At 30.1% G+C, this 19,570-nt stretch overlaps 2 protein-coding genes across 3 annotated transcripts; both read left to right on the top strand.

The window, feature by feature from the left end:
* Window positions 1-5,471: 5,471 nt before the first annotated feature.
* Window positions 5,472-11,727, top strand: LOC137831320 (ABC transporter C family member 3-like). 2 transcript variants are annotated; one of them, XM_068638960.1, is made up of 11 exons: window positions 5,482-6,867; window positions 6,946-8,112; window positions 8,287-8,373; window positions 8,466-9,116; window positions 9,306-9,470; window positions 9,589-9,883; window positions 9,987-10,198; window positions 10,389-10,694; window positions 10,803-10,866; window positions 11,065-11,304; window positions 11,394-11,727. In XM_068638960.1, exons 1-11 carry the CDS (start codon window positions 5,734-5,736, stop codon window positions 11,507-11,509), a joined length of 4,437 nt encoding a protein of 1,478 aa, XP_068495061.1. In that variant the 5' UTR covers window positions 5,482-5,733; the 3' UTR covers window positions 11,510-11,727. The 2 variants fall into 2 exon arrangements, with proteins under 2 accessions (XP_068495060.1, XP_068495061.1); XM_068638959.1 differs by having other exon boundaries at window positions 5,472-8,112.
* Window positions 11,728-15,911: 4,184 nt separating this feature from the next.
* Window positions 15,912-19,453, top strand: LOC137833069 (uncharacterized). The gene is made up of 7 exons (XM_068641451.1): window positions 15,912-16,060; window positions 16,167-16,252; window positions 17,638-17,933; window positions 18,004-18,130; window positions 18,219-18,494; window positions 18,688-18,789; window positions 18,892-19,453. Exons 2-7 carry the CDS (start codon window positions 16,205-16,207, stop codon window positions 19,270-19,272), a joined length of 1,230 nt encoding a protein of 409 aa, XP_068497552.1. The 5' UTR covers window positions 15,912-16,060; window positions 16,167-16,204; the 3' UTR covers window positions 19,273-19,453.
* The last annotated feature ends 117 nt before the right edge of the window (window positions 19,454-19,570 follow it).

The raw sequence follows: 19,570 nt of genomic DNA, 5'->3' as shown, positions 1-19,570 counted from the left end.
TTATATAAAATAATGAAAAGGTCATAATATAGGAGTTCCACCACCATGGAAGCTGCCCCTCGTAGGAAACTTACACCTACTTTTTTGGCTCATCTCGCCCCCATTGTGTTTTAAGAAACTTGGCCAGCATGTATGGTCCCCCTTAATGCACCTAAAACTAGGAGAGGTATCAAACATCATAGTTTCTTCTCCATAAATGGCCAAAGAGATTGTGAAAACACATGATATCATCTTTTCCAATAGGCCACAAATTCTTGTTAACAAAGTTGCTTACAATTCCAAAGACATTGCCTTCTCTCCCTATGGAAGCCATTGGAAGCAACTAAAAGATGTGCACAGAAGAGCTTTTAGCCTCAAAGCGGGTACAGTGTTTCTGGTGTCAACATTCATTTAAGAGGATGTGTCCTTGGATTGCATTTGCAATAGCTGACATTGAGTTGTCACTTGCTAGGTTGCTCTACCATTTTGATTGGAGGCTGCCTATTGGAATCAAATTTCAAGAACTTGACATGACTGAATCATATGGTTTAAGGAAAACTGAGAAAAAAAAGTATTTGTTTGATTTTCTTAAGGAAGACATTATGAAGCAAAATTCTAAAGTATTTTTGTTTCAACTCTCTCTGTTAAGTAAAAAAAAGGCAGATAAATAATTTTAACGATGATAGAAGAAAATAATTTATGAATTGTGGAATCCAAACAAATTTTACGGAAAAAAATGATTTTTAAATTGTATAATTTAAAGTTTTTTTGAATTGTATAAATGCTCTACAAACTAATATAATCCGTTTCTTTGAATTTTGGAGAAAAAAATTATATCTGTCGAAAGAATTCTCCAATACACAATCAATAGTTTTCAAACAAATTAAAAACAGAGAAGTCCTACTCCTGCATGACTTTTACCCCTGTTTGCTTCCATGGATGTACTGTTCAAGAGGAAGGATGTGAGTGGATATCCATGGTTTGGATCAAGGGATGTGCAGGGAAGTGAAGGAGAAGATATACCTGTGAACAGTAAATATCCTCTCCCCTCAAAATGAAGAGATGTAGAAGGAAAGTCATGTCAACATTCCTTATTTCCAAATTTACCCTCATTTAAATGTATCACAATGTTTCATTTGAATGTATTAGTATTTTAAAAAATTTATTGTACAATGTTTAAAATATATATATATATATATAATATTTAAAATGAAAAAACAAATCATAATAAATTTTAAGGAAGTTTTAAGTTGTTTATTATTTTATAAAATATTATAAATCAGTGTAAAAAAAATATAGTTAAATAAAATCTTCCATTTATATATTAGTTATTAGAGTAGATCAGGTGATACCTATTTTTCAAATTCTAATCAGATATTTTATTAAATGTGGTTGGATTTAGTTTTTTTTAAAGAAAAGAACATACTATATCTAATTAAAATTAAAAATATTACCTGGATTGGATCATGGTCATCACCAAAAGGTTATACTAAATATTTTTCATCTTATTTTATACTAAATATTTAATTTATTTAATACAAAAAAAAATCTCTAAAAACAATCCATCACTTAAAATAATTTTATTCTAACTTAAATTATTCATTAGAAACTGAAAATATAATTAATATATTTCACTTATTTTTACATAATTTATTAATAAAAACTACACTTTATTATAAATATTAGTTATTAAATAAATTTAACTAACACAAATATTTAATAAACCAAAATAATAATAATTAATTATTGAACTATATCGGATTATACTACTAATACATTTTTATCCTTATTTTTTATTATAGTTTTTTATGAAATCCTTTTCTAAGGTTAATTAAGTTATATTTTTGTTACTGTTATATTTTTTAGATTGCTTTATTGTGAGATTTTTTAATATTAAAAAATAGTAATTTTTTATTTATATAAGATGTGATTTATTTTTTAATTTTATAGTATATGTTTAATATTTAAAGAAATTATTTGAAATTCTGTTTTTTTTTGTTATGTTTATATTAATATATTTCTATATATATAGTTATTATGTTTATGAGTTATAATTTATTTTATTATAATTTTTTATGAAAATTTTTTCTATTGTTAATTACGTGATATTTTTGTTGTTGTAGTATTTTTTATTTTTCATTTCTAGAGAGTTTTTAATATTAAAAAATAATATCTTTTTATTTATATAAGATTTGATTTATTTTTCAATTTTATTACTTGAAGTTCTGTTTTTATTTAATTTGTTGAATACATATTTTTTTTTCTAATTATAGTTTTTATATTATACATATTTACATTTAACATATATTTTTTTAATTATAATTTTTAAATCTAAGAAATGTGTGAAAGTTTTTCATTTTTAAACAAAAATAACTCATTTTGTTATTAATTTTTTTAATAGGCAAGGGTTAATATGTAAAGTAACATTTCACACATTTAAAAAAAATTAAAATTCTCTCGTAACAATCACATAACTTACAAACTCCTAACCTACCCCAATCCAAACACCCTCACTTTCTTCACACTTTCCTCACACATCCTCACATATCCACTATCTCAAATCCTCATACATCCCCTCCCTAATCCAAACAGAGTCTAAAAGATAAAATAAAAAATTTAAAAGCAAAAGGTATGTATTATGCATATGACTTCATTGATAATAAAAAATAATAAATAAAAATCGTATTTAAAAACATGAAATTTTATTTACTCATTTTTATAATTCTTTTTTAAAAATAGATCTCTTTAGATAAATTTGTAAGAAAAAACGCAACAATTATCAATTAATTTGATACGATAAAGATATTGTGTTTTTAGTTCTAATTATACATACTAAATTATTTTACAAATATATGAGACTCTATGTGTGCCATAGGTGTAACTTCTCAAAACATTGAACATTGTTGTATGGATTACAGAAGCATGTGTTACAAATTAATACTGAGAATGGGGAACATTGGAGTATGGATCAAAGGCAATTTTTTGGTGTGATTGATACATCATCACTTGATACAACTAGCACTTGATTATATTATAAAGTGAACTTTAAGTCTAACTCAATCCCATAAAACTAATTCATGGGGTGAGATTTGCACCAACTTATATACAATGAAATATTTTTATCTCTAGTCGATGTGGGATCTCCAACACATCTCCTCACGCCGAGAGTGACAGCTCGTACGTGAAACAACATATTAACATATTATGGGTGGTCCTCAAATAGCAAGTGACACAATAGGCCCAACAAACACTCGCTACGATAGACTGAAAATGGTTATGATACCATACAATTTTTTCATTTTTTATTTAATTTTTGTTTTCTCTCATTCAAATAATAATATTCTTTTTTATTTTCTTTGTCACTATTTCTTTTCTTTATAAGTCAAACAAAAACTGAGTTTCTTGTACTCTCGTCCTCTTTTATCATCTGTCCCATCATGTATTAACTACCTGCCATACAAATGCATAAATGTGTTCATAATTTTACATCTTGTATTTCACTACATACGTGAAAGTTCACAAATATTTCACATCCATATATCAGGGATTATTATTATCTTCAGCAATAACTGTACCTAACTCTATCCATTTTATTAATGTTTTCAACAATATGATGAGAAGTGAAGGACTGTAAAAAAGTTAGAATAAAAAATAAAACTGTTTAAATTAAGTAAAAAATATATAGAAATAAATAAAAAGTTATATAATTCTATTTATTAATTTTTATATTTAGTTGTTGATTATTTACTGTTATTATTATAGGAAAACAACAAGAAGAAAAAAAAAAACAAAGTTTATAAGAATTGTAAGTATGTACGATAAACATTCAAGCAACAATTAAGACACTGTACATTTGCTGATAAAAAAAACAAAACACTACATTTTCAGATGTTGAATTAATTCTAAATTGGTTTCTAAATTCTATTATTATTAAATAGTTTTTAAATTGGTATCTAATTAGCAACCAATGTTTTAATTACCAATTATTTAGTTTCTAAATTTGGTTTCTAAAATCTTGGTTGCTAATTAGATACATCTATTTAACAATATTAAAAACCAATATTTTTTTTTAGTTTTTAAAATGTCTCTAATTTAGTTACTATTGCAACTAATTATTTTGGTCTCTAAAAATTATTTTCTATTTCATGATTGTCTTGTAGTGTCATTACTATATCATTAAACTAATTAAAACAATAACTGAATTCATATAAATAAAATAAATAATATCCTAAAGCAGTAATTAATGTCATAGAGAATAAATAAAAAATGAAATAGAAAAGTCACAAAAGAACAAAAGCACACTAATTGTAAATGTTAGTATGTGATTTATCAATTCAAAAGGTGACTGATTTTTTTTGAAAAAAAAATGCTAAAAAATCTTAATTAATAACTAATTTTGTATGAAAAATGAATTAACCAAACAAGTCTAATAATTCAAATCATAACTAAATAAGTTAAATAGTAACTCAATTTCTAAAATAAATAAAATAAAGAAATCGTTAAACAAGAAAATTTGTATACAAAAATTAAAATAAAAAATAAAAAGGGTTACAAATATTGGAACAATAATATACTACGTGCAAAAATGTCTATAGTGAATTTTTTTCTTCAATTACAATTTTCAAGCAATAACAATCAATACCAACTTCTATTAGTACATATTATTCGTAATTTTAATTCAAATTATACAAATACTTCGCATATGAAAATTTCAAAAATCAATTAAAAATAAAATTATATCATTAACATCATAATTTGAGTTGTATGAAAAAATATTATTTTTTATTTACAATTTTCTATTTAAATATAAAGTAATACATATCTACATTCATATATCAACATTTATCTTTATTTAAATTCAATTCTTTAACAATTTTATGTTAAGAATATTTAGGTAAATAAATACATAATGCAATTAGTTTTATTTTATTTACATCAATTATATCTTGTAATATCTTTCCACTCAAATGTAATTAATTTCTATACATTTAAACAACAAAATTTTCCTCTCACTTTCATCTCTTTTCCTTCCCTTACAAACAAGCATAATAAATGTGTATAAAAGAAGTGAGAACATGGCAATTACATTTCTGAATAAATTATAAACATTGAATTAATGAATGTGTACGAGAAAAGTGACATTCTGTTTGATCTAGAATTATTTTAATAATTTATAAATTAAGTTGTTTTTAAATTAAATATTGTTTCACGTGCTTCAGATTTTGCAGTGCCATTTAATATAAACATTAAAATTTATGTGCACTGGTGAACTGCAATGATTTATAAATCATTTAATGGGAAATAATAATCTAAATTTTTTATAATCTTACAACTTTCAATATTATTATTTAAATATTTTTAAATATATTCATCACACCTTAAAGAATTGCATTAAGAGTTGTATATGATATTTTCCTTACTTATTTAATATGGTAACTGCATTTAATTTACACTTCAGAACTTTTATTCAGATCATGTGCAATGTGTCATTCATCGTGGCTCACTGCGGATCAAGCCTTTCTTCTCACTATCACTTTCATAATTTTCACCCGTGTTTCCTGGAAAATATAGCCTCCATTTTCTCTTGTTTTCTTGCTCTTTCCTTCATATCTTGTTTTCATTCATTGACCATAACTTCATTGTCGTCCATAACCAGAATGCCTTCATTACCAATCCATTTCTCAGAATCCTTGCAAGGTTCCCCAACAAACTGAAATTCCTTGTTATTGTTTCTAGATCAGCTGTTGTACATTCATGATGTTGTTTGTCTCATCACTCCATTCTCTTACTCTTAGACACCTTGGCAGTAGTTTTCTGAGATATTTAGTTAAGCCGGTTTTCTTGCATGGCTTTTCTGGTTTCCTTCATCTACTGTTATTGGTGGTGCTTTTAGTGTCGCTGCTGTGGAGGAAAGTCGCAGTTGGAACCAGAGAACGTTCTACAAAGAACATTACTAATGCCTTGTTTGCTAAGGCTCCACTTTGTTCCCTACTTGTTTCGGCTTTCAATCTTCTACTCTTTTTGTTTGATTACTTTTGTTGGTATAAAAATGGTTGGTCAGAAGAAAAGCTTGCGACCCTTTTGGATTTTCTGCTCAAAACAGTTGCTTGGGGTGTTGGTGGTGTTTGCTTGCACATGGAACTCTTCATTTCAAGGGAAAGAAGATTACCATTCTTCTTCAGAGCTTGGTGCGTCCTTTTCCTCTCTGTTTCCGGCTATTGCTTTATAGTGGACTTTGCTCTCTATGAAAAAAAGCATTCTGCTTTGTCCATTCAGAGCTTAGTTTCTGATGCTTTCTCTGTGTGTGCGTGTTTATTCTTCTTTTACTTGGACTTGCTTGTAAAAAATGAGAGTGGAGTAGGAGATAGTACTTTTCAAGAATCTCTTTTGGATGCTGACTCAAGAGGTGATGTGTTTGGGTCAAAAGAGACCAAGGGGGGTGACACTGTTACACCTTACTCTAATGCTGGAATATTTGGCCTTCTTACCTTCTCTTGGATTGGTCCTCTAATTACTGTTGGCAGGAAGAAGTCTTTAGACCTTGAGGATGTCCCCCAACTTGACAAAAGAGACAGTTTAACTGGAGCTTTTCCAACTTTTAGGGATAGGCTTGAGGCACAATGTGGAGCTGTTAACACAGTGACCACACTTATGTTAGTGAAGTCATTAGTATTCTCAAGCTGGAAAGAAATTATTTTCACAGCCATACTTGCATTGCTAAACACTTTGGCTTCTTTTGTTGGTCCCTATCTTATTGATGGTTTTGTTCAATTCCTTAACGGACAACGAAAATTTGAGCACGAGGGCCTTATATTGGTGACTGCATTTTTAGTGGCAAAGCTTTTGGAGGGCCTCACAAAGAGGCACTGGTTTTTTAGGTTGCAGCAGGTAGGAATACGAATGCGAGCATTGCTTGTGACTATCATATATAATAAAATTTTGAATCTTTCATTTCAATCCAAGCAGGGTCACACTACTGGGGAAATAATCAACTTCATGACAGTTGATGCAGAAAAAGTTGGTGAGTTCAGTTGGCATCTACATGATCTGTGGTTAGTAGTTCTACAGGTTATAGTAGCCTTGTTGATTTTGTATAGAAATCTTGGGCTTGCTTCAATTTCTGGCCTTGTTGCAATTCTCATTGTAATGTGGGCAAACATTCCCCTGGGTTCAATCCAAGAGAAGTTTCATAACAAGTTGATGGAGTCAAAAGATGCAAGAATGAAAACAACATCTGAGATTTTGAGGAACATGCGGATTCTCAAACTACAAGGATGGGAAATGAAGTTTTTGTCTAACATAACCGAACTCAGAAAGATCGAGCAAGGCTGGTTAAAAAAAGTTATGTACTCGTTAGCCATGATCATATTTGTATTTTGGTGTGCCCCAGCGTTTGTGTCAGTGGTTACTTTTGGTACTTCTATACTTGGAGGGATCCCCCTTGAGTCAGGGAAGATACTGTCTACACTAGCCACATTCCAGATTCTCCAAGAACCCATTTATAATCTTCCAGAGACAATTTCAATGATGGCACAGACCAAGGTTTCTCTTGACAGGATTGCATCTTTCCTTCGTCTGGATGAGATTGTATTTGATGTTGTGGAGAAGCTTCCACAAGGTAGTTCTAATGTAGCTATTGAAGTAGTTGATGGGAATTTCTCTTGGGATTCGTTTTCCCCTAGTATAACATTGCAAAACATAAATCTCAGAGTTTTTCATGGCATGAGGGTTGCTGTTTGTGGTAGTGTTGGATCAGGCAAGTCAACTTTGCTTTCTTGTATATTAGGAGAAGTACCCAAGAAATCAGGGATTTTGAAGGTATGTGGAACAAAGGCCTATGTAGCTCAGTCATCATGGATACAAAGTAGCACGATAGAGGATAATATATTGTTTGGCAAGGACATGGAAAGGCAAAGGTACGAGAAGGTTCTTGAAGCTTGTTGCCTAAAGAAGGATCTAGATATTCTGTCATTTGGAGATCAGACTATAATAGGAGAGAGGGGGATAAATTTGAGTGGTGGACAGAAACAAAGAATACAAATTGCTCGTGCTCTATACCATGATGCTGATATATATCTATTTGATGATGTGTTTAGTGCTGTGGATGCTCACACAGGATCTCATCTCTTTCAGGTAACTCATTTTCTACTGTAATTTGTAATGTAGTGTGTTATTATTCTATTGTATTTCTTTGTATGTATTATAAAGTAGAAACTTTCTCAAGAATTTGTCAAATGTTCTGAATGTAGCATGGCCATTGTATCAGTATTTAGGTAAATGAGCCTTTTCATTTTATGTATATGACAGGAATGCTTACTCGACCATTTAAGTTCAAAGACAGTGGTTTATGTTACTCATCAAGTAGAGTTCTTACCTGCTGCTGACCTTATTTTGGTAAGCAATTCTCAGAATTATGTTGTCATTAATTTATTTAGTTTGCTTTTCTTCTTTACACATTTCTCATCAGAATATGATTTATTTGTTAGGTCATGAAAGATGGGAAGATTATTCAAAGTGGAAAATATAATGATCTGCTCAACTCAGGCACTGATTTTATGGAACTTGTTGGTGCTCATAAAGAAGCTTTGTCTGCACTTGATTCAATAGATGGAGGGAAAGCGTCTTATACAACAAGTACATCACAAGAGGATGTAAGTTTCGTTGTTTCTCACGGTATTGAAGAAAGGGAAGTAAAGAAAAATGAGCAAAATGGTGGAAAAGATAACAAATGTGATCCAAAAGGCCAGCTTATCCAAGAAGAAGAAAGAGAGAAAGGTAAAGTTGGGTTTTCAGTTTATTGGAAATATGTAACAACAACATATGGAGGAGCACTTATACCACTCATACTGTTGGCTGAAATTTTGTTTCAACTTCTTCAAATTGGAAGCAACTATTGGATGGCTTGGGCAACTCCTGTCTCAACTGATGTTGAGCCACCTGTTGGAGGAAGTGCCCTTATACTTGTATATGTAGCTTTGGCCATAGGAAGTTCTATCTGTGTCCTTGCTAGAGCAACACTTGTTGCCACAACTGGTTATGAGACAGCTACTTCACTCTTCAACAACATGCATTTCAGCATTTTCCGTGCTCCCATGTCATTTTTCGATGCCACTCCAAGTGGGAGAATCCTTAATAGGGTATGTCGAACTAACTATGGATGTCACACTATCCATTTCATTTGTTATGATTTTGAGAAGACTATATGAATCTTTAATATATTTTCGAGAACCATTGATTAATTAACTATTAGTCACATCAATTTTGTTGGTTGTCTTCACTTTTCAATGTTAATAGGACGAAATGAATAAATTATATGCTCCTTTCAGGCTTCTACCGATCAAAGTGCAGTGGATATAGACATTCCTTTTCAAACTGGATCATTTGCTTCCTCTGTGGTCCATGTTCTTGGAATTGTAGGAGTAATGTCTCAAGTTGCATGGCAGGTTTTCATTGTCTTTATTCCTGTTATAGCAATCAACATCTGGTATCAGGTATTTTGTTTTGCACCATGTTGTCTTTGATGACAGGATATTAAGGTGTGACTGGATCATTTGCAAAATTTATTTATCATGTTGTGTGTTGACATCTTAAAAACCTACAATTCATCAGCAATATTATTTACCATCAGCCCGGGAACTATCACGTTTAGTTGGGGTATGCAACGCTCCTGTCATTCAGCACTTTGCTGAAACAATATCAGGTTCATCAACCATCAGGAGCTTTGATCAGGTGCCAGGATTTCAGCAAACAAATATGAAACTGATAGATGGATATTCTCGCCCCAAGTTCAACAATGCTGCTGCTATGGAATGGTTGTGCTTCCGATTAGATATGTTGTCTTCTATCACATTTGCCTTTTGCTTGATATTCTTGATATCTATTCCACATGGATTCATAGACTCAGGTATAAACTCAAATCCAACGATCTTGTTTACCAATCCAAAGTGTGTATTCATAACGGAGCACTAGACCATAATCGTGGCACATTCTTTTTCTTGCTTTTGAAGGTATTGCTGGTTTAGCTGTAACCTATGGCCTTAATCTGAACATTATACAATCATGGATGATATGGGAACTTTGCAGCTTGGAGAACAAAATTATATCAGTGGAAAGAATTCTTCAGTATACTTCCATTCCTAGTGAGCCTCCTCTTGTAGAAGAAAACCGGCCACATGATTCTTGGCCATCATGTGGCAAGATTGATATTCACAACTTGCAGGTAATTGGACTTCTTAATATGTTTGCATTTTATTGTGTTTTCCTTTTGTTGTTGATTTACCAAACTTGAGCCAAGTTGTTTTTATCCTCTTATATTTTGAAGTTAGCTTCTGAACAAAAAAGAATTTCGCTTGTATGTTAGTGCTTTATTTTTTTGCTACGTTTATAATGATGACATACACTTGATGAAGGTACGTTACGCTCCACATATGCCATTTGTGTTGCATGGCTTTACATGCACATTTCATGGAGGACTTAAAACTGGAATTGTTGGGAGAACAGGAAGTGGCAAATCAACTCTCATACAAACACTATTCCGAATTGTTGAGCCCACTGTTGGGAGAGTTATGATTGATGGCATCAACATCTCATCCATTGGAATTTATGATTTGAGGTCTAGACTGAGCATTATCCCTCAGGATCCAACCATGTTTGAAGGTACTGTGAGAAGTAATCTGGACCCACTTGAAGAGTACACAGATGAACAAATTTGGGAGGTGGGTTGGTTTCCGTTGTCACACAAGAAGAGACTAGATTCTATCCAAAACACTTCACTTGGTTTTGTTCTTGGCAGTTCCTTTACTCATTGGAATTCTCTTATGTAGGCCCTTGATAAGTGTCAACTTGGAGATGAAGTCAGAAGGAAAGAAGGAAAACTAGACTCTGCAGGTTTGTCTTCTAAATTTGTTAAACATAAACATGACATTCATAGTGTAAAAGTTTTCCACACTATTAACTTTACAAAATTGGGTGAATTTTGTGACCATTTATATAATCTGACTATATCTTTAGTCCACCACAAAAGCTCTTCTAATGTGTATTTCATCTATTCCTTGAATGAATCTATTGTTAAAATGGATGCTGCAGTTTGTGAAGATGGAGAGAATTGGAGTATGGGCCAGAGGCAATTGGTGTGTCTTGGTAGAGTGCTGCTTAAGAAGAGTAGGGTCTTGGTGCTAGATGAAGCTACTGCATCTGTTGACACAGCTACAGATAATTTGATTCAGCAAACTCTTAGGCAATATTTTTCTGATTGCACAGTCATTACAATTGCCCATAGGATAACTTCTGTCATTAACAGTGATATGATTCTACTACTTAATGAAGGTGAGAAAAGGCTTTAATGTTACATTCTTCTTAGAACTTAAATCACTTTAGTGTTCATGTGTTGATTATTTGATTGGACATTGTTGCAGGACTTATTGAGGAGTATGATTCCCCAGCAAGGTTGCTAGAGGACAAGTTTTCTTCTTTTGCTCAACTTGTGGCAAAGTATACCACAAGGTCCAATTCCAGTTTGGACCAACTATAATAACAGTTTTTCCTTTTTCTATTTTTGTTTGAATGGCATCAAGTTGGGGAAATTACAAGGATAATCACTGTGTTTTTTCATTTGTAACGGTGTAGTTTATAATTAAGGAAGTGTACCCTAAAACTAATTTTATAATGTAAAAATTTATGAAGATTCTATGTGGTAAGATTTTTCACCTTTCAAATTGATTTTATAATATTGAATTAGATATAAATTTATCTTGATTTCTCCATACATGAGACTCAGATACTTCTACACTTCTATTAAATGACATATTCGTGTAAGACACACGATGCTGACACTCGTACACACTCAAAACACTTATCAATAAAATGTTCAATTTAAACAAATATTTATTGAATTTCTTAAAATTCTAACACGATTTAAAAAAAATACAATAATTTTCTAAAAACTCAAATTTATTGTATAAAATTTTATTATGATTATAAAATTAAGGAACAAATTCTTTTGAACCAGACATGAAAAACAATTTTTTGCTCCAAAAAAAATCTGAAACATACTTGTACACATAAATATTTATTATCAATTCATATAATTCATAATTATATAATATATAGATCTGTGTTCCCGTGTCCTACATTTTAGATATTATACGTATGTCCGTGTCATGTCAGTGTTTGTATCCGTGTTTGTGTTACATAGGTCTCATTCCATATTCTACTTAGAACTAGGTTTGGAATATGTTAACCAAAATGATTTTAAAACATTATTTATGGTGAAAGAAAAGGTAAACAATTAACATATGATCAAATTTTAAGATATTATATATATATATATATATATATATATATATAAAACATAGTTTTAAAAAAATCATATTAGACATCACAATAACTACGGACACTTATGATCTCAACCACATTTTTTTAACATGATTTTTAAAAGATTATATTTCATAAAATGAAACTTAAATATGTTGTTTTCTTCATAAATATTGATTGCTAAATAGTATAAATGCTAAAAAGCGGTTAAACTATTAGTAATCGTCACGATTTTTAAAATAATTATGGTAAAAATCAGTACACTTATATCATAGATGATATTCTTTAATTGAATAACAATATAAAGTTGTTTTACACTATTAATATACATTTTTCTTTTTTGTTAGTTTTTTTGGAAAAAAATGGTTATTTTGCTTTTAAATAAAATGTTGGAGAAGTATTTTTTAAGATATTGACTTTTATTAGTCGGGTGTGGTTCCACTAGCATAGAAATGCTAAACAAGAGCGGTTGTTTTACATTTACAAATGCGACTATAGAGCCGCATTTGACCAACATGCATTCGTAAATCAAAGAGATACAAATGCTATATAGCCGCATTTGTAAATACTATTTATAAGTGCGGCTATTTCTAGTAGCCGCATTTGTAAATGTTATACCCCTAACCTTGTCACCTGATTCAGAAACATATACATATGTTTCTGAATCAGGTGACAAGGTTAGGGGTATAACATTTACAAATGCGGCTATTACCATAGCCGCATTCGTATATGTGATTTACAAATGCGGCTATTACCAAAACCGAATTTGTAAATCACATTTACGAATGCTGCTATTAAGTAAAACTGCATTTGTAAATCAAACATTGATTTACAAGTGCGGTTATCGCTAAAACCGCACTTGTAAATCCAAACGCTTTGATTTACAAATGCGGCTTTTCAAATAGCCGCACTTGTAAATCAACATAATCTTAAAAATGTCACTGAATTTTTTACAAATATGTGTAAGCGCAAAACCACACTAAATAAAGAACATTATTTTCTTCATTTTACACTAGTGCTAAGTGTTTGTGGTGTGAACTCTATGTTTATTAGAATTAAGAATAAAAAATACTATTGAATGGTAGAATTGGAAAGACAAATTTGTATTATGAATTTTACTTCAGAATTTATTTATGAATCAATTTAATATTTAAACATTTTAAGATCAATAATTAAAAAAATATTAATTAAAATATACATTTTATTATGTATTAATCTATTTGTTCAATAATTTCATACAACAACTCTTAGCATAAAGATATCCTTATACCTTATCACCTAGTATTATAGTCCTTTATCAATCATAGTGAAGTTATGAACAACTTCCACATTCATATTGGTTATAATATCATGAGTGTGAATAGTACATTGAGAATGCAAAATCACATCTTTATTCTTCAATCCTTTGGCAACCACTCATCTTATGTTAGTAAGTTGGTAGTATTTTAGGTAGAAAAGTGATAGTTTTACAATTTTTGGATTCTCCACTCACACCCTTATCTCCAGGATCTAGGGAGGTGTAATTCAGTTTTTTCTTAAATAATTTCATTACCACTTCAAAAATAGGATAACCTTTTCTCAAAATTTTCTAACTTTTTGTTTTAGCTTTTGAAGATCATCATAAACTTTTAATTTTTTTTTATTAAAATTTGGAACTATTATAGATAACTTATAAAATCAATTAAACCGTGATGAAAGTTCGGTTTTCTCTTCATAAAAAAATTTAATATAGTTTTGTTTTTGTCTGTGAACATTACAGTTTTTTTTTGTCTGTAAACATTACAATAAATTTCTAATTTTACATATAGATTATTCCTAGAAACACTGCATTATTATTCCCAAATTTGTATTCGTCAATAAAATACAATTACCCTCATAATTTTATCAACAGAGTTATGAATTTTATAATATGGTAATTTGTCATTAAAATCTGTGGGAAAAAATATTATTAATATTATTATGATTATTATTAATAATTTTACTATTATTATTATAATTATTAGTATTAATATTATTATTTTTAACATTAATACTGTTATTCATATTAATATTGTTATTGAGTATATATTATTATTCATATTAATACTATTATTATTATTATTATTATTAATATTAATATTAATAATATTATTATTAATAGTAAATATTAATAGTAATGATAATATATTATTATTATTACTATTATTATTATTATTATTATCTCTCTATGGTTATAGATTTTATGTCTATTTATAACCTTGATTCTCTTCTTCATAATTATAATAATTATAAGTAAATATTTATTTAATTTTTGAGTAGAGATAATTATTATAGACAAATAATAACAACAGTGATTTTATAATATAAGTTAAGTTTATAAATTTTTTCACAAAGTAGCTAAACTCCTAATTTGTTGGAGTATTTGATTTAGCCATAAGAAGAAGAAGAAGAGGTGAACCAACTTTCCACTTCTTCAATCTATTTAATTGTTTTTTAAATTATACTTTATCTTTATTATTATTTCTCTCTATTATTTTTCACTAAAAAAAATATCAAATTGCAACTAATTCTAGAGGCCAAAATAATTAGTTACTATTTGATTAAATTAGACACTATTTTAGAGACTAAAAAAATTATTGATATCTAAAGTAGTTTCTCTTACTAATAAAATTTTATAAAGTGGTTTTGTAAATCAGTGTCTAACTATTAGGTACCAATGTTTTATCAACTAATATTTTAGATTCTAAATTAGTCTCCAAAAGAATAATTGAAACCAATTTAGAATCTAAAATATTAGTAGTTAAGATTTTAATAGCTAATTTAAAAATTATTTTATATTTTTTTTATCAATTATAAAAATCACTTTAGATAGTAATAATTTTCTAGTCTCTAAAATAGTATCTAATTTAGTTAATACAATAATTAATTATTTTTGGTCTAAATTTAGTTATTATTTAATAAATTTATTTTAAATTTAATTATTATTTAATGAATTTCTAAATTTGATTATTAATTAATAAATTTCTTCTAAATTTGGTTATTATTTAATTTTTCTTGTGTATTTCTCTAAGTACTAGCAAATCCCCTTAAATATTTTCCATCACATAGACAATATCTTAACATTATAAATCCTTATTGTTTCTTTGCATACTATCTATCTACTTTGACTTATTTAAAAAGAAAATATGGAACCCAAAAGTCATATATTGTTAAATATGAAAAATAAAGAGTAAAAGGGGAAAATTGTCATATTAAAAAATTGTATAGAAGAGTGTGAAATTACAAGTGCTTCATTAAAGCAAATACAAAAAACCATTCCACCAATTCAAGAGAAAAAAAATTCCCCAATATATTTACAACAATTGTTAAGAAAGATTTTCAAGGAAGATTTTTCCTCTTAAAAATAATCAGTTATTTTGAAAAAAAAAACTTTTTTAAACACAAGTAAAAATGGAATTATATAAATTAGGTTAAACTTTTTTTAAAAAATTTCTTAAAAATAATCACTAAATTATTTAGCCTCTATTCATATCAAAATTCAGAGAAAAAAGAGTCATTATACATATATGTAAAAGAACCAATTCTTTCTTAATACCCAAGAAAGGAGAGTAGCATTTAAGGGTGCCGCAGAGCTACCCAGTGAAGGCTTGTTTGGAAGAAGTGTAGCCACCAATTTTCTTGTGACCAAATTCCCAAATCATTCCCTATAAAAACAAATTGGCGTTTCAAATTCACTCTACGTACTTTTCATCACCCTTCTCCCATTTTCACATTCCAATGTGTAGAAACTGTAAAAATCTGTCTTATACTCTCATCGCTTCTTTCTCTTTCATTCTTTATATTGTGTTTGCGTATATGCTTTTCCTTTTCACCTTTATGAACGTGTGAATTTTCAGAAGCAGAAACGGTAACGTGGAAGAAGTTGGCACTTGGTATGGCCAGGAGAAAGAGTAATGCTAGCAGAAAGTTAACTAAGCGACTGGTAATGTAATATGTCTTTTGTTTATTCTTCGTTTCATTGATTTTATCCATTTGGGTCTTCACCATTCACTGTTATTATCATCCTCGTGTTTGCACGTCTTTTTGAAGGAAAAAGAATTGTTTTTTTATTCCCTATACGGAGGTATAAACGTTTGGATTATCGAGTCTTTTTTTTTAGAAGTGCTTCTAGGCTAAAGATACACACAAAAAGAACATTATCCAAAATTATATTTAACGTCCGAAAGTGCCTTTTTACAAGGTTATTGGAACATGCTTCCAAACATGCACGTGGTCAAGTCTCTGCACTTTCGTATTGATTAATTTGATCTTCAAAATTAGAAAAGAAAACACTAGGTTTAGTCACTTTTAATTTTAAATAACTCTGGATTTAGAAAGGAGATACTAAATTCACGTGTTTTTTGAAATTTGGGGGACTGATTCATCTTTATGAAAATGTGACTTTGACTACTTGTGAACGTAGAGGGACTAAATTTTTTTTTTATATTTTTAATCACTCTTCTTTCTGTTCATCCTCTGTTTGTTTTCTTAGTGGCTGGTTTGAAATCAGTTTTGTGTAATGCCTTGAATGCTTGTCTCTGTTGATATGTTTGGTATAGTAATGGTTGATTTGAAAACCCAATGAACTCTTAATTGGCAGAAGCTCTCGAATTTTTTTTGGGGATAGATAGTTCAATTTGAATATAACAAAAATAATATAAGTGTTAATTGGATTAATAGATTAAACCTTTGGATTTAAGGCGATATATCAATTGGTTTGAAGTTCCAAAGATTTGGGTCAATGAGGGACTTTTAAAGGGGATTTTGCTTTTTTATCTTGCTATATAGAAGATTTTTTTGAACTTTTATATTAATTGCATGAATATGGTAATTGCTTTGTGTTTTGGCTACTTTTGATTCTGGGGTCTTTACAGTTCTTTCGTTATGCTTTAGGGAGTCCATCACGGTAAAGTTTGTGCTCTTTAATATTGGTCGTGTCATGTACTGCTTATTGTTGAATTTTTAGACTATGAATACTTTTCTTGATATATTTTGCCTTGTGAAGTTGATGGGTAGCATGCGTCTCTCTATAATTTCTGCTGGATTCTCTTTGCATATTATTAAAACTTATCTTTATGAATTACTCCTGCAACTCAATTATCTGATTTTAGTGTGTGCACTGAATGTGGAGTCTAGGATGTGTTTTTATTCTGTATTTTGGCTTGGCTTCATTCATTTTCAACTCATACCTTTGATCCTAACACATGATAACAGCCACATATCATGTTTTTTGTGTTGTCTTGTTTAGCTATTTTACACCCTTCGGTGTGTTTCTGTTTTATAATGTTCTCAACAAAGTCTAAATTGTTAATTTTGTGATAACTATAGATGACAGAGAAATATCAGAATAAAGAAAAAGCTTCGAGTCATCCAACAAAAAAACGTGGTAGACCACGAAAGACCCCTCAAATTCCAGAAGATGCTTCACCGCATACAACAGTATCCGATCCTTCTGATCCACCTGCTTGGACATTTGATATGGCATCTCCATCTCGAATACAAGGGGTACACACACCATGTCCACAACCAATAAATTCAGATGCTGGTTGCATTCTTAAGTCAGAGGTTGAATCAGAGATACAGAGCAATGATGACAAGCCAATCCTATACCTTGATGGGCAAGGGTATGCTCTTGTATTTTGTTACTTATTCACTTTTTAAAAACTTCTGTTTGTTGACATGTAATCTCTACAGATTTTTACCTTCACGCCTTGCTGCTAGTGGGATTGGGGACCTTATCTCAAGGTATTATACTGATCCTTGGCCATCTTGGAAGAAGATATCAGCTAAAACAAGAGACTCGATGTTTGAAGAGTTTTTGGTGAGATTTCCTATGTTGATGACTACAAAAAAATTTGCATATGTATGTTTAGTCTACCGGTAGCTAACTTGTTTACTTGTATATATAGACAAAGTTTTCAATTAGTCCAGCAGATCACAGGTGGGCAAAAAGGAATTTTCAAATGCGAGGTTCAATATTGATGACCAATAAGCTAGTTAAGGCTCGAACCACAATGCTTAAACCTTATTGGATGGAAGATAGAGTCTGGGAGAAATTGTGCGAGCATTGGAAATCTGAAGATTTTAAAAAGAAGAGTGCTCAAGCAAAAACTAATCGGGCATCTAGTTATGGAACATCTCACACTGGTGGCTCTATTTCTGCATCTCAGCATAGAGTTAATATGGTAAAGTTGTTACTTAATATAATTTATTCTATTGTTTATCTCAATACTTAGAGTGTAAAAAAAAACATTTTTGCATCCACAATGCATGGACTTATAAATTAATTGCGTATAAGCAATGTTTGGTCAATTTAAGCAACTGTGGAGATGACTTAAACAATTAACTTCTGAACTTGTATTCTTGGTTCTGTGTTAGATTAAAGAGAATGGAGTCGCCCCAACTCCATTGGAGTTGTTTCGTCGCTTGCATCAACACAAGGACAAGACATGGGTGGACAGTAGATCGAAAAATCTAAATGTAGTGAACCCTCATCTTTACAATCATGTAACATTTTATGTGGTTCTATTCTATTTTGGACTGTTCTGAAACATCACGCTTGTATTGATGATATGATGACAGGAGGCATTTACTCGCACACTGAACCAATTGACCGAAAGTGCACTGGCACAAGGAAAGCCTCCACCCAATGAGTTGCATGTGTGGTCCGATGTGGCTAGATCGAAGAAAGGAAAAGTATATGGGCTTGGAGTAGAATCTACAGAAGTTAGAGGAGGGCCTTGCCATCATGGTTCATCTTCATCAATGGAGTTGGTTACAAAACAAGAGTTTGATGAACTGAGGAGGGAGATGGAAGAAGTAAGAAAAGAGAGAGATGTGCTTAAGACCAAAGTTTCAAATACTGAGAGACTTATTGAGGAGAACAATGCATTGATTCTACAGATGATGGAAAGCATCAATGATCACTCCATGCACTCTAGAGGAAATTTAAAACTAGGATGAGACAAACAAAGTCACAATGTTTGGATAGGTTGATTTTGGAGTGAGAGAAAAGGAAAGTATTAAGTTAGGAAAGATAATTTTCATGGATTTTGGATGACAAGTAAATGTGAAGGATTTGGCAAAATTAGCTGATCCAACCAGATTATCTCCTTTAGAAAAGACGAACTTTTGTTCTGTTTTGAACTCTAAGAGAAGTTATCTCAGTCCTCTTTGTTTTTAAATATGTACAAAAATCATTTTTTTATAAAAATAAAAAATTCTTAAATTAATATAATATTTATTTTGGTAAGTTAAATTT

This window comes from Phaseolus vulgaris, chromosome 6 (genome assembly GCF_000499845.2).
Source record: "Phaseolus vulgaris cultivar G19833 chromosome 6, P. vulgaris v2.0, whole genome shotgun sequence".
Classification (NCBI taxonomy): Eukaryota; Viridiplantae; Streptophyta; class Magnoliopsida; order Fabales; family Fabaceae; genus Phaseolus; species Phaseolus vulgaris.
The sequence above is the reverse complement of the archived record's forward strand: the minus strand, read 5'-3'. Positions and strand labels throughout refer to the sequence as shown.

Coding starts and splice junctions, on each gene's coding strand:
- LOC137831320 (XM_068638959.1), top strand. CDS start 5,734: ATGATGTTGTTTGTCTCATCACTCCATTCTCTTACTCTTAGACACCTT. Junction 8,374..8,465: donor CTGCTGCTGACCTTATTTTG/GTAAGCAATTCT, acceptor TTTATTTGTTAG/GTCATGAAAGATGGGAAGAT. Junction 10,695..10,802: donor CAGATGAACAAATTTGGGAG/GTGGGTTGGTTT, acceptor TCTCTTATGTAG/GCCCTTGATAAGTGTCAACT.
- LOC137833069 (XM_068641451.1), top strand. CDS start 16,205: ATGGCCAGGAGAAAGAGTAATGCTAGCAGAAAGTTAACTAAGCGACTG. Junction 18,131..18,218: donor CGATGTTTGAAGAGTTTTTG/GTGAGATTTCCT, acceptor TTGTATATATAG/ACAAAGTTTTCAATTAGTCC. Junction 18,495..18,687: donor CTCAGCATAGAGTTAATATG/GTAAAGTTGTTA, acceptor GTTCTGTGTTAG/ATTAAAGAGAATGGAGTCGC.